We start from the raw sequence: 14,431 nt of genomic DNA on the forward strand, positions 1-14,431 counted from the left end.
AACGCGTGTGCAATTTCCAACGTTTCAATTTTATTTTCAATTTCTTCTTTATTTACATTCAACATATCTATTTCATATTATTTCAATATTGAATTTACATTTTTCAAATATCTATTTTATATCCTATCGATATTTGCTTTATATTTTAGAAACATTTATTTTACATTACTAATCTATTTCAAACAATTATTCTACCTCACACATTTTTATTACTATTCACCGGACTATAAATAAACCAACAGTTAACATAACTCTCACGTATTTGGACCTCACACTTATATACAATTTTCTTATTCAGTCTTACCTTTCAATATTCTCATTACCATGTATGTTACAGCACTAGCATTCGTTAATGTAATCTATCTTTGGACCAGATTCTAATTGCATCTCAAAAATGCCGTTAAAAAGACGATAACATTTCCTTCCTTTCTTATATTCAACTTTACACTAATTACAACTATTTACAAGACTCATTCACTCCTCCCACACTCATACAAATATTTATTTATTTCTTTTTTTATTATTATTAAATACAGAGTACTGCCGCACTTCAATGTAACTTTGCTAAACCTTACTATTCTTTACCCACCACATTTTTTTTCTATCCATATACATTACTTGTTCTGACAATTACTTTCGAAGCTTGTAAAGTATTCCAATCATATCAAACATCATATGATTCGTTTCAACAGATACAATTTCATTACAAACATCATATTTTAACTGTTAATGAAAATCCTTTTTTCTAATCAACCATACAAAAGCACATTACATTTTATTCTATACATTGCAAACATTTTTTATATGCATTATTTTTTTTCATCTTCAGCTTGCCTTCTTCTTCTTGCCACTACAAAATAACAAATTAAATCACTTGTATATTATATATATATATTATAACCAAACGTAATAATAATAAGTACTTACCAGTTACACCTTTCACTCGCAGAATCGGAATCGGACAAAATTGCACCTTGCTCTTGTATAATGCGATATGCTCTTTTCAATAACATCTAAAAAAAAAATTTTACAATTAATCCTATACCAATAACAGTCTTTTAGAACAGAACAAGTGTATATATGTGTATGTGTACTTAACGTTCAACAATAAAAAGTAATCAATAATAATCACTGATAAATAAATGAATAATAATAAAATACTAACTAATTACTTACATAAATGGAGCAATTCATATGCTACAAATTACCAATGATATTTTCCTATACATGCTTTCTACAAGTTATTTATTAATATATATATATGTATATACATTTATAATAGATATATCAATTATTATTTATTTATATCATTTCATATATTATTCATTCCTTGTAAGTACATTTATAAATAATTATAATTTAACAATGAATAACACCACCCACAACCGATAAAGGAACCAAATAACAAATTGTGCGACAACAAGGGGTGGTTGAAGCACGATGGTACTTACAAGCGTACAAGTAAATGATACAAATAAACAAAATAATGTAAACATGCTTACCCTTGGGGAGCGTAACTAGATGATTTATCCCATGGTCCGGTGCAAATTTACAGTAAATAGAATACCGTCATCCATATTAGATGATAGCATGCTACAAACGAAACACAATAAATTAATAAATGAAAACCATTCAAAAATACAACACATACCTGTTACGTACAAGGAAGTCTGCCTCATTTCTGGAGGAGCGCTTAATAAGCCTACAGCATGCAAAGGGAAAAAATCCTGTATAAAAACTAATTAGCTTACCTTACGAAAATAGCTATTTATAATGTAACGGGCGAGATACATTTCTTCTCTCATCGGGAGTGTCATCATTCAACCAAATAAAATCCAAATATACTTTACCTGAAATGAATAGAAAATTAGTACATACTACAAGGTGACGGACCGTACGATAAATGTTAAACAATGCAATCACTAACATTAAAATTGTATAATGTAAACAACAAGAATAGACAACTTAAATATCGAAGCACAAATAGAATTAAGTAAACGACAGGTCAACTACAACATGGGAAGACGCCATGACACCTAACTGAACATAGACTGCAAGGCGTATAGAGGGGCACACGCAAGTAACGAATGGCTACAACGAAGAAGCCATAGGTGAAAAGATACGAGATGGTCAAATATACTAATTAATGGAACATGTACATCACTGATTACTAAGGGCGAAAATAGATTTAATAAAGCGATCCTTTTATCGTTTTGATGCTGGTTCATGTCGCGGGACTTTTCAAAATCAGAATGTGTCCGAGCACTAGCATTATGGTTTTCATAGATAATTCGTTTTTTATAACATGTACCCGCTTCTGTACATCTTTCACAGCTATTGCGACCTATATGTCCCTTCACATTTTTTCAACATGCTCTTGCAGGTGCATCACACGTAACGCATATTACATCTACTTTAAAATAAGTATTATTGTAAAATAATCCCTCATCTAAAATATCATTTCATTCACGTATAAAATCATTCAAGTTCGGTTTTGCATTACCATAATATATTGCTATCGGAAAAGGAGACACCGTACAATTGTTTCATATTCATTTGCATAAAATAGGCCAAAACTGTTTGTTCCAACTTTTTGAAATCGGAATGCCATCGATATTCTAAATTCGTCGAAATATAAGTGTTTCTTTTGGGTTCCCAGCATGTTAGGATTATTTCCTACCATGTTACGGTTAGGGTTACGGTTGGGTTCGTAGCATGATACGATTCTGTCCTAACATATTACGATTATTTCCTAGCAGGTTAGGATTATTTCATAGCATGTTAGGATTAAATCCTGTCATGCTAGGATATAATTCTGTCATGCTAGGGCATAATCCTCTCATGCTAGGACGTAATCCTGTCATGCTACGTTAGGGTTAGGGTTACGGCACCATTACATTCTACGCGTTTCACGAGCGTTGTGCATATCTACAGCCGTAGATTTCAATTTGGTTATTTTATTACCCGTTTGCTCACATATATAACCACCCAACTTTCTCTTTTTGCGCTTTTTTTTTGGGAACACAGAAGTTGAGGTTGAGTATCGTTAGGTTTCAGTTACATTTTTTTTACGTATTACATCTCTCTCTCTCTCTTTGTTACATCTGTTTCTTTATTACAATATTTTTTTTGCTACATATTTCTTTTTTTGATACAGATTTCTTTTTATTACATCATTTTTTTGATATTTGGGAGGGTTCAATTTCATTTTTGCGCAGTTCTTTACTAATCTAACGGATTAGATGTGTTTTAAACGCATTTTTGGGATAATTTTTTCTTCTTTTTTTGAAAATTTAAGTACCTAACAATGCGTATCAAAGTCACATTCGTTTGACGCAACATTTTCTGTATATTATATTACAATGTTATTGTTTTCATAATTATATATAAGTACTTACTAAATCGTCCGTGATATTATTGTATTACAATTCATTTAATTACACTTTTTTTTATTTTAGTAAAACGTATTAACTGAATTATTGTTGCAACTATTAAAATTTGTTTTTTTATAACTTTCATGTGGAAACTTGTATTATTTATTCAGCTTTTGTACGATATTAAAAAGGAATTACTGTGTTTTAATTTCACTTTGATTTTCGTATACATATGTATATTATGATTATAGTTTATTAATGATCAAACAATTGTTGAATGTTATACAAATAAATAACTGGGAAGAGGAGTTAAGTCGGGAAGGAAATTAAATGAATTAAATGTATGATTCAGAAAGAAAATTAAGTGCATCAAATAAATCATTGAGGCACGAAATTAATTATTTTGTGTCTGTCGTCATTGTTTCGCATTCATCGCTACATGACGCGAATAGTATCACTTTGAAATGAAAAGTACGATATAAAAATAAGATTCGTACAGTAGAAACCAAAGTGTCTTTGTTTTGTGTGATCGTGAAGAATTAGTATCACTGTAATAAAAGTTTAAAGTTTTTATTAAAATACAATATAAAATCGCACCATTCTAGAAAAAGCAATATCACTGGCCACGTACGTCTTCTTCGATCTTGATCATAAGATGGGATTACAGTTACGCAATCATAAGATTGCACTCGATGGAATCGTATAAACATGTCGCGTCATCTATCTATCCGTGAATTGGACACCTATCTGTGGACATCTTATCGCGACTCAAAGTTTGGCACAAATGTAATTTTCTACAGGAATAATTGATGTCTACGATAAGGTTAGCATTTATCGTACGTCAGTCATCAACACGGTTAAGGAACCGTTGATAGTAGGCCACGTAAATTAGACACCTTCGAATTGATGCGATTCGTTATTCGACACCATTTAATTCGCAACGATCACCAAACAATGTCTTACGTTTGAGCAGTTTCTCTTGGTCCCATCAAAGTAATCTATTAAAGCTCGTTGTGAATCGCGAACGAACAATTGTTAAAATTATAATCGACACCAATTCAAATTAAATCTCCACAAACTAACTTTTATCGCTTCTGTCAGTCTTACGTTCGATTGAACATTTCTTTCGAATAAAAGAAACAAAAATAATAAGGAATGTATCTAAATAGTCGAGTTGAAGAAATTACCCAAGTTCTCGATCAACGATCAAGATTCCATCATTTCCACAACATCGACACGTTGTTCATCAGCTGAACATGAACACACTTTGCGCTGTCTCTTGTCCAAAAAAAAAAAGAAAAAAAAAAACAGCTGATATATAGTATCTTTACGAAAATTACAAATTCCTTAATTTAGGTATGTACAAAAACTGTTAAAAAAAATGTATATAATTTAGAACATATTACTCTTCTTTCGTTTATGATCCTCATCGGGAAGATCAACGAATTTTCGTGAACTGATCGTTCACGAAAATAGAGGTCCTTTCTATCATTCAATTATAACTTTTCATCGGTTCTTCATCTATTTTTCATTCTGTAGCTTCGACTGTGCACTTGGATACAGCTTACGATCGCTTCTCACGTGAGGATCCTCGTTGCTCTTGCCGTTGTCTAAATATACCAGCTCTGTTTTATCTCTAGAAGCTATCACTTCCGGCTTGGTAATCTATAAACAAAGGGTAGATTTTTAGTATATCGTAAGGAAGTAGGATATTAGATGGCGCAATGTTGATTACCTTGTCACTGGCCACCGAGTTTGCGCGTTGCCTGTTTAACAAGTACAGGAGTGCTACGGTGAAAATAATCAGGGATCCAACGAGAATCAATATTATCCCTGCGTATATGCAAACATTAGGAAGCGACAGAAGCTTCTTCAAGTCGTCGACAAACTTCTGTGTGGCTTCCACTTCCAGTGAGAACCACATTACTGGGAAATATATCGTCGGGACAGATCTGAAAAGTCTGAACACCGATGCCTTGTGAATTTTTTGAAAGTATAAATCGTTTTAAATATTTTGAAATTCATTTGAAATAAATGAAACTTCTTTGATGTTGCATTAGGGCTAGTCGTACATTCACTTTTGATCATATTGTTGGAAACGTACTTACGACACTGTTTTTGATGGTTCCAGCAAAATGTTGATCTGCAATTTGGCAGAGACTTTTAGGGGAATTCCAGTTGCCTAGGAAAAAAAAAAAAAAATAAAACATACAGTTATTTTATAATTCTACAGATTACTCTGCTGTGTTATTATAGTTATCAGCTGTAATTGTCTGAATCGATTATCTTCGATCGCATAATACCTGGTCTAAAAAGCAGCGTGATGATAAATCTCGTAGGAAGTTCGGTGATAAACAGCGCTAATTTTTTCAAATAATTCATAGACTTACCGGTTCGAGGATGATATAAAAATCATGATCATCTTGCGGATCGATTCCAGTGATTCGTTCCGTGAGACTAGGATCAGCCCTGTTGAAGTGCGGCAAGCTGGCAAACACAGGTGCACCATATCGACAGGCAGTGACGTTCATCAGTCCTGCAGGGGTGCATCTTCCATTGCAAAAACAATTTCCTATATTAACAATATCCGGATCCTGTTCAGGAGGATCCGTAATTTCCGCTGAGTGTTCAACTTCGAAGAAATCCTCGGTGGTTGTGGTTTGCTCGAAGTATTTAGCCTGATCATGAGGGTAACGTCTTCTAGTGTTGTTTCCCAATGTTTTCTCGCTCAACACGTACTGATAACCCTCCATGCCCATGTGATAAGTCGTCTGCGCGTAGTCGAATGTTAATGGTCTGCGAAGAAAGGGGAACACAGAAACGATATGAATAAAATATTCTATCTTGACGAGTGCCGCCACAAGATTGTTGTTATACTTTATCAATTCTATACGTGGATTCATTCAAAAGTGAATGTCAGCAAAGTTATCGACTTCACCTACAACGTTGGCCGAGTAAACAGGATTATCAGACGATCCAATTTACGTTTCTCGAAGGTTAATAGGTACGTGGAGAGGCCGGGGGGAAAGCAGAGGAAAGTAATTTGCATTCCTTTCTCGTACTGCGAATCTGACTTACTGACCTGCACAAGTCGCCGCTGAACAGGGAGATTTCGTCTTTATGACGATAAGGTGGCCAGAATTCGCCGGCGCTCCCTTCTACCAGATTACACGGGCTCTTGAAGAATTTCGTTGTGTCCTTGTGGTTCCACTTTTTCAAGACTCCGAACTCACTGATGTCGTGAACCCCAGTGTCCATGTTGTAGTGGCCGTCAAACATCGTGGAACCGTTCCTCTGAAAAGGAAAGGTTAATGACGTGGATCCAGGTCCCATATAAATTTGAAAAACATTAAATATAAAAAGAGACCGCTAATAGCCATATCACGAGCGAGGTTTAAAACTTTTCCAAGTTAATCAACCTTCAAATGCCGCACGATAAGAAAAAGCCAGATAAAATCATATGTGAAGGTATTTTTCTTTTTATTTTTTTTCTAATCTTCTATCTATCGCATCAGGTAGTTGGATAATCGAAATGTTCCGACTGATCGATCGACAATGTTTCTCCGTCGATAAAAAATCAGATGGGAAAAGAAAGAAAGAATTTAGAAAGAAAGAAATAAATAGGTAGAATTGATTGATCGTAAATGTTGCACGCGTGACGTAACAAATTAATACATAATATGCCTCCCATTGCTTTTCATTCGTCATTCAGCGGCCTACACGTGACCCGTCCTATTCAGTACCAATTTAAGTACTCGCTGCGAATAATTTGTCGTCGGCTACAATGCCGTTGCTGTGGCAGCGCGAATCGCATCTTTGACCTTCTCACCGCCCTCGACACAATTAAATAAACAATCTCAGCCACCTTCTTCGTGAAAGAATCGTCTTGATGACCCATTGATAAACACCTTCTCGGCACAAGTCTCGAGTCAAACCTGTGGAATTTTATATGATTTATCAAATTCTGACTTACCATGTAGAACCAACCGAATTTATCAAAAGGTGGTATTTCATCCCCCAAGGCTGCCATTCTTCCCAGCTTGATGAGAGAGTCGTCGTAGCCGGCGAACAAGAGTTCGTTCACAGTCTTGGTGGTGTGCACTTTCGACGCCGTCAACATGAACGATAAAGTACTTTGCAACGCGCCGTCCCAGTAACGGACTTTGTGTTTTGCTGACTGAAACGATTCACATTTCGGAAAACTTTGCAAATTATTCTAACAACAATTCGTTGAATTCGTTAAACGATTTCACGTGTGATACATAGGAAACGTTCCTCTCTCAAGTTCGTGAATACAAGTAGAAATTACTCACTATTGCGACAGCGTTTAGTTGCGTGATGGAGTCATTCAAAGAACCGTTGGTCAGTTCCGGTTCGAAGAACCACCACCGTTGATATAAGTAGCTAACCGTATCATTCTCAGGGTGAAACACCACGTCCGCCTTTTGCCTGATCTCCCTAAAATCGCAAACTCGTTCAGAAGCAACCATGTGACACTTTGCATTAATGTAATGAAACACAGTTGCTGCTTAAGCAGCGTATTATTAAATGATAAAAATTGCACGAGTAACCCAAATAAGCTGTACTTCTACCGAGAATGACGTTCAATCATACATAGAAACTTAAACTCGTGTTTACGATTCCTAAGGAGCGATTCTCCAATATCTTTTTCCCAGTTGAATGTGAAACCAGTGTGTTCATCTTCGATAAAATGAAAGAACTCCAACAACCTGTTCCACGCTCTTACATATAATAAATATGTATATGTAGAATGCAATTTTACGAACTATGATCGTATTAACATTACACGTTTTTGGAGGGCCAAAATCTCTTAATTGTTCATTCGCGCGTTTCATCCTTATCGAGAGTAGTAACAAACTTACATATTCACTCAAGAGAAAACGATTAATCAAGAAATTATTTTATGCAACGTTTACAGCCACCTACGCTACCCCTGCACCTCCGTTCAGACAGACAGACAGTCAGACGTTCGTTAACCTGTTAACTGAATAATTATTAAGGATGTAACCAATTACATTTTTTTTTTTCAACCTAATTGTTTCATTTGTTTCTTTCGTATAAAAGAATAACGGAACTACTACCACCAATCAACGTGGACACCCTGTTACAAAACAACGTAATAGCTCTTCGTCGTTTACCTTTTATTACACGTACGTTCAGTTAACAGGTTAAAATGTTAACATCTCGAGGTTAACTATTCTTTTCTTATCGTGATTAGGCGGTCTATTAGGTTCGGTTAGATTTCCTTACCGGCCACTCGTCAAGAACGTGTACATACTATAAGTACATATGTATGTATATTCGCGCTCTTCGGAGCAAAAAGGTTAATGCTGCTTTACAAAACGTATAGAAAACTTCCTGTTGTCTACGTATGTTATCGTAGTTTACCATTCGGTACGCGTGAAATATCAACGAACGCATTTATTTCGACAGATCGTTGAAACACTGAATCGAATAAGTTTCTTTCATCGAGAAACGATTCGTTGTTGCGCAACAGTTTCCGCCTTGGCCTGAACGATGCTTTCTTTTATGATGATTCTTGGATATCCGTGACGTATCGCGAAACGACACTGATTGTTAATTGATACACCGAAAGTGAGTATGTCCATAGTATTATACATACATATATACATACATATATTGCCTGGAAATAAGCAACTGGCTATCTGCTCTTCTTTCTATTTCAAGTCGCCTGCAGAGCTAGTCGCTTCTTAATGCCAGAATGAGAAGAAAAAAATCATCTTCTGTACTTTTTAATTAAAAAAACAAACATGTGCCGCTTTCGTCCCGGTTCGAGAACAAAGTCAAGCCGAATAGCATAGCTGCTTCATAAGAAGCAATTGTTCGGTCCCAAGCCAATTGCTGCTTATTTCGAGACAATACTTTGATGGAGTTCGATTACGCATCTTTCACAGATATTGGCAAACGTATACGATTAACATTTTGTTCACTTAATTAAAGGAAAGTATACAGTAGCGGATATGCAGATTAAGTATTATAATATATGTAATGTAAACTGATTGAACAAGGGATGAAAAAGAAATCTCATACCGAAACACGTAAGGACCAACTTCCACGAGATTAGGTTTCTTTCCTTTAATCAACAGTTCTTCAGGGTTGGTCCAGTTGAAGAAGTGAATTTTTAGATACATTGGTGGTAAGCTGCTTGTGTCATTCCACACTTGGAACGCTTTTGATGTTGGTGTCAGCGGCAGTTCCTAGTAACAAAAATTGCAATTTTTTCGTCTTTAAAAAGGAACATTAGTTGCCAATCGCTTTTCCAGAAACGATATACAATATGTAAGCATCTCGATTATGTGGAAACGTGTTCGAAAAACGAAAATAGTTTGTTTATTTTTTGCATAGGTTGTACATTTTTTAGCAAAGCTACATCCTATTTTCGTACAAGATTATTAATATGTATTCTCTGCTGACAGAAATTCTTCTATTGTATGTCATCGAACACGATCAGTTGTAACCGAGAAAAAACAGGAAGATGTTTAAATAAACGTATTTCCAAATTCTCTGCAGTTCGAGCATCAAAGTAAATACGTTTTTACAAGATAACCCACCATCACGAAGCTATCCAGTCGATAACTTCTTTATAAGAAGAAAACAACTATACTATATTTTTATGCTGTTCGTTAAGAACTCGATGCAATGTAGATACATATTGAATAAAAAAAAAATGATTCCTATGGCTAAAAAATCTTGCGTAGTTTCTATCCGACACGACAAGACACGACAAGACACGACAAGACACGACACCATACGCGTATAACTGAATGAAATTCCATTATGTTTCAAGGACTTGGTTCAATATTTCAACATGAATGTTTTATGGGTTTAAATGAACTATTATAACTGGGCTTACTTTTTGAAGGATATGATGAAAAATAGCCGGCCAAGAGAAGTACAGAGTGGTACCAGACACGATCAGTAAGAAACCAAAGAGCCCAAGGCCGAGGGATTTGTTGGTCCAAGGCCTCATGATGATGACAGCTTCTGTACTGGTACCGTTGATCCTCGCTTCCTCAGCATGTGGCTCTCGGACGGCTGTGTTTCGTTTCTTTGCCGATCAGACTCGTGCTCCGTCGCTGTTCCGGTCGCTGTACGCCGCGTAGTGAAGCCTGCAACAAGATAAAACATAATCAGTATTAATCAGCCGGTCATCGAATTACAAGACGCCTAATTTCACACGCCTTCTCTGTATTTTTCGTGTTTGATCTTTACGTAAAGATTTTCTTTCGTTTACCAAAAGCTTTCCCACGTGTTCACCAGAAGAAAGTACATTTATGCGCAAGATAGTATTTCGGGGATACTTTAACTGCGATAAATTTTTTTTCCAATTCTTATCAGTTTAACCCATATTAATTTTTAAAGCGCTGCAAGTGATAACTAAACTTCTTATTGTTAGACTTGAAAAAATTACATATCAGCATGTTAAAAGAAGAAGAAATAGAAGGTATTATAAAACTCGGAATGCGATCAAGGATATTTTCAAAACTTGTTTCAGCAAGGGACACATACTTGTGACCTACATACATACTTTTATTAATTTCAGTTAACGAGACCCGATCCACCAAGTGATTTCAACTGGATCACCGTAACAGGTATTCGAAAACTTGCCTCTAAAGCGCATAAAAAATGATTAATCCACAGTTAACGACTTTATGCAACGATCATATGCAACTACACTCGTTAACTATCCGCTTTATTTCGCCTTTATGATCGGGAAACTTTGTATCTGAAACCTATACAGTCAGTCGAGAAAATCATTCATGCTGTCGTGTAACGTTGATTGTTGAGTATCCAAGAGGAACGTAGCGTTTTTTGAAACTTGGTTGACTGAGAAATGCAAACAAAGCATATGTATGTACATATATGCAACACAAGGATACACGCACGATTTATAATAGTTATGTCGCTGGAATACGCAATCAGTTTAATCAATTTACATACATACATATATCAGTGTTGGTGACTAATGCCGTCGTTAATAATACGCGCTGCTTAAAACGCGGAATTATGTTACGTGAATCCACAAACGATTGGTTTTCTATGAAAACAAGCAATTACATTGCATTAGAAGTCTGTCGATTTGTCAGTCTTTAGATGTTTTATTTTTCATTATTTTCCATTATTTTCCATTATTTTCCATTATTGCCGTAATTATTAACACATTGCATGCGGGAAACATACTTTTACGTTTTTTGCAGCCTGTTACTGGAGCGCGGGTCACGTAAAAGTACGTATTTAGTAGATTTGTGGTATAGAATGGGCATTGTATTATACACGTATGTATGCGTCAACTCGATCTCGCACTTTTCGAATTTTCACTTTTTCTTTTTTGTGCCGTATTGTACTGTGTTTGCTCCAACAACAAATAATATTTTTTATCGGTTATTCTTATTCGAATTCCATTTTAAAATTATGAAAAATCCGGAAATGATCAAGAGAGATAAAAATTTACGAGCGGATTTTTGCAATCTAGTTACCTGACCATGAACTGTACGATCGTTTGAAACTTTTTCAATCGTCTGCTGTTTCAATATGATAATTTATCAAATGTACGATGTTCTAACCGTTCTTATCTCGCTCGCAATGAACTCTATCCCGATCTTTCAGTCCCGACTTTTTGTCGTCAGAAAAGAGAGATACAGCTTCTCGGAGGTCGAGTTTATCGCTGTATTCCTATTTTCTATGAAACCTTGGGAATCCTGTATTTCATTGTACTATGATAATTCGTTTCCTGGCAACGAGGGACCCTTGCACTATTGAAAAAACAAGATAACCGATGTCGTTTGATGTTTCCAAGATTTTTAAGTGAAAACTTGACCATTACCAAAGCATCATAAAATCAAAACCGTCGTTCGACGGTGCAAATCAGAAAAATCGAGAGTTTACGAGAGTTTGCGCAAAATTAGCGGCACACACATGTCGCTGGTAACTTGACTTGCAAGATTTTCCACCGATAGCTTCCGGCTCGAATCATCATTAATTAAGAAAAGAGAATAACGTTAAATTTACCATTGTTTGGCGACGCGAAATGCAAGAAAGGAAGAGTTTATAGGAAACAATACTGTAGAAGCAATCTTTTCGTTGCCAGCTTGGAAAACTTTCGCAACGAATATTTCCAATTGGAGACCGGGACGATCGTAATAAACAAGAAGGGGATGATATTCCTGGTTTGGTTGGCCGTTGTATCCGTTCGTATTGTCGCGAACGTTGTTACATTGACGTTGTTACCGATGTATGTACATATATAGAATACGTATGAGAACGAATAATGGGAGGTCATTTATCGGTTCATCGTCGCGTCGCGTCGCGTCGCGTCGCGTCGTCCCGTCCCGTAGCATACACACTGACTGCATCGTACCGACAAAACAAAACACGCGAACGTGTGTTTTTCTTCCTATCGCGGATGGATAGGACCTCGAACGGATCTTCCACTTTACCTATGGATTTTCCTTCGTCACTCGATATATGTAAATATCTACATATATCCTTTCCTTTTTTTCTTATCTCCTTCGTTCAATTTTCCTCTCCTCTAACCGTCTTTACGATATAAAAAAGATCGTGACATAGATTTTTATTTCCTATCATTGTTCTAAACACGAGATTCATGAATGAACTGGCCTATTTGTTTTGTTGCAAATTATGTTTCTTCGTCAGTAGGCCGTTTCCTTTCAAGATAACTTGTCGCAGTCTGATAGGTCGAACCGAACCGTATCGTATCGTATCGTATCGTATCGTATCGTATCGTATCGTATCGTATCGTACGCTGTACAATTTGTTCGTCACAACGATATGAATTTTTCTAACAAGGAAATCGTACAATGTTTCTTCGTTCACCGATCTAATGAATAATAATTAATCGCGATTTTTCTAATATGTATGTACTTGACATTAAATTGAGTAGCTCGGATTTTAGCAAACAGGAAAATTTAAAGAGGCGATCAACTTACTTTTCTGACAGAACCCCGTGTCCGCACGTTCCCTATCGTTCACCAGGATCAAGGTGGTTTCTTTTTTTTTCAATCACGATACGCCGCGCCGTTTTATTACACTTTGACTGAAAAGATTGAAACGAGAACAACCTCCACAAAGCTCGGCGTTGCAACGTTGCACTCGATACAGCGCGGCTGTTACTGTCGCGTCCGATGAATCAACAGGCTGCATCTAATGTAACTATGTATTGGCTAAATCCCCTCCACTTACAGACACTTTTTTCCCTCCTTTGACTGACGGCCCCACCTTTTACCCTCGTTAAGACACTTGTTCGACAATCCTTCCGTTTTCCTCAACTGTCTACATATATATGTAAGTACATACGTCGAAACTCTGATTCTTCGCTTCGAAATTCAATTACCAGCTTACTACCTGTTTCCCACGAAGCAACGATTGTTGTTTCGTTTCTACTTGAACAATTTCAAGCTTTGTCATGCACAGATGGCGTATTTGTCAGCTGCTAATTGCAACACGTGCTCCGGTTATCGTGTGTAGTAGTGATTCATGATAAGAGGCGAGAAATTATAAAAATTTCAGTCCGCAATGTTGTGTCCAAGAGGCGACGCATGCTGGAAGATTGTCATTTCAGTGACTCGGTCAGGGAACAAAGTCGTCGTCGATTGCAAATGGATTTTTCCTCGATTCGATGATCATGTTTGGTCATTTTTTTTTTCATTCATTTTTCGATCAAGCTATTGCATATGATATACCTACATACTATATATGTATGTACCCATGTTCGTCCGGTTTTCGAACCTCGACCCGTTAATAATTAATGTTCTGGCTGAAGGTTGCAAGCGACGAGGAAAGTGTAATTCTCGGAGAGGAGAAAGCTTTAAAACGCGCTGTGTGCACGATTTTTTCACCTCGTATCGACTCGGGTGATAGTTATGTAATGCTGAATTTATTCCGGTCAGAAATTATCATCGTTTCACGTTTTCCTTCATTTCAAATTTAAACCGATCGGTTGTGCAACATTTGCTCGTCGACAGGGTGGCGGGATAATGCGATGTAATTTTTGTTAG

The 14,431-nt window shown here is 36.3% G+C and overlaps 1 protein-coding gene and 1 long non-coding RNA gene across 8 annotated transcripts; both read right to left on the reverse strand.

Annotated features, from left to right (window-relative positions):
• Positions 1–821: 821 nt before the first annotated feature.
• On the reverse strand, positions 822–2,979 carry LOC123987663. Of its 6 annotated transcripts, none has more exons than XR_006829273.1 (5): positions 2,965–2,979; positions 1,752–1,850; positions 1,503–1,593; positions 928–1,013; positions 822–850 (listed from the first exon to the last, which is right to left on the reverse strand). It is a non-coding gene; the product is annotated as an uncharacterized LOC123987663 (long non-coding RNA). The 6 variants fall into 6 exon arrangements; XR_006829269.1 differs by lacking the exon at positions 2,965–2,979 and adding an exon at positions 1,928–2,059; XR_006829270.1 differs by lacking the exon at positions 2,965–2,979 and adding an exon at positions 1,924–2,059.
• Positions 2,980–3,928: 949 nt separating this feature from the next.
• LOC114876045 (protein croquemort-like) lies at positions 3,929–13,799 on the reverse strand. 2 transcript variants are annotated; one of them, XM_029187051.2, is made up of 10 exons: positions 13,364–13,799; positions 10,270–10,525; positions 9,447–9,613; positions 7,688–7,832; positions 7,348–7,551; positions 6,457–6,668; positions 5,765–6,170; positions 5,483–5,556; positions 5,110–5,335; positions 3,929–5,039 (listed from the first exon to the last, which is right to left on the reverse strand). In XM_029187051.2, exons 2-10 carry the CDS (start codon positions 10,384–10,386, stop codon positions 4,896–4,898), a joined length of 1,695 nt encoding a protein of 564 aa, XP_029042884.1. In that variant the 5' UTR covers positions 10,387–10,525; positions 13,364–13,799; the 3' UTR covers positions 3,929–4,895. The 2 variants fall into 2 exon arrangements, with proteins under 2 accessions (XP_029042884.1, XP_029042885.1); XM_029187052.2 differs by lacking the exon at positions 13,364–13,799 and adding an exon at positions 10,945–11,023.
• Between the last annotated feature and the right edge of the window lie 632 nt (positions 13,800–14,431).

The sequence above is a fragment of the Osmia bicornis genome, chromosome 3 (genome assembly GCF_907164935.1).
Source record: "Osmia bicornis bicornis chromosome 3, iOsmBic2.1, whole genome shotgun sequence".
NCBI lineage: Eukaryota > Metazoa > Arthropoda > Insecta > Hymenoptera > Megachilidae > Osmia > Osmia bicornis.

Bases quoted from the DNA above. Each gene is read 5' to 3' on its own strand.
- LOC114876045 (XM_029187051.2), bottom strand. From the start codon at position 10,386: ATGAGGCCTTGGACCAACAAATCCCTCGGCCTTGGGCTCTTTGGTTTC. The intron at 9,614-10,269 runs GTAAGCCCAGTT...TTTTGTTACTAG, and splicing joins TTCATCATATCCTTCAAAAA to GAACTGCCGCTGACACCAAC. The intron at 5,557-5,764 runs GTAAGTCTATGA...TTTTTTTCCTAG, and splicing joins TTTATATCATCCTCGAACCG to GCAACTGGAATTCCCCTAAA.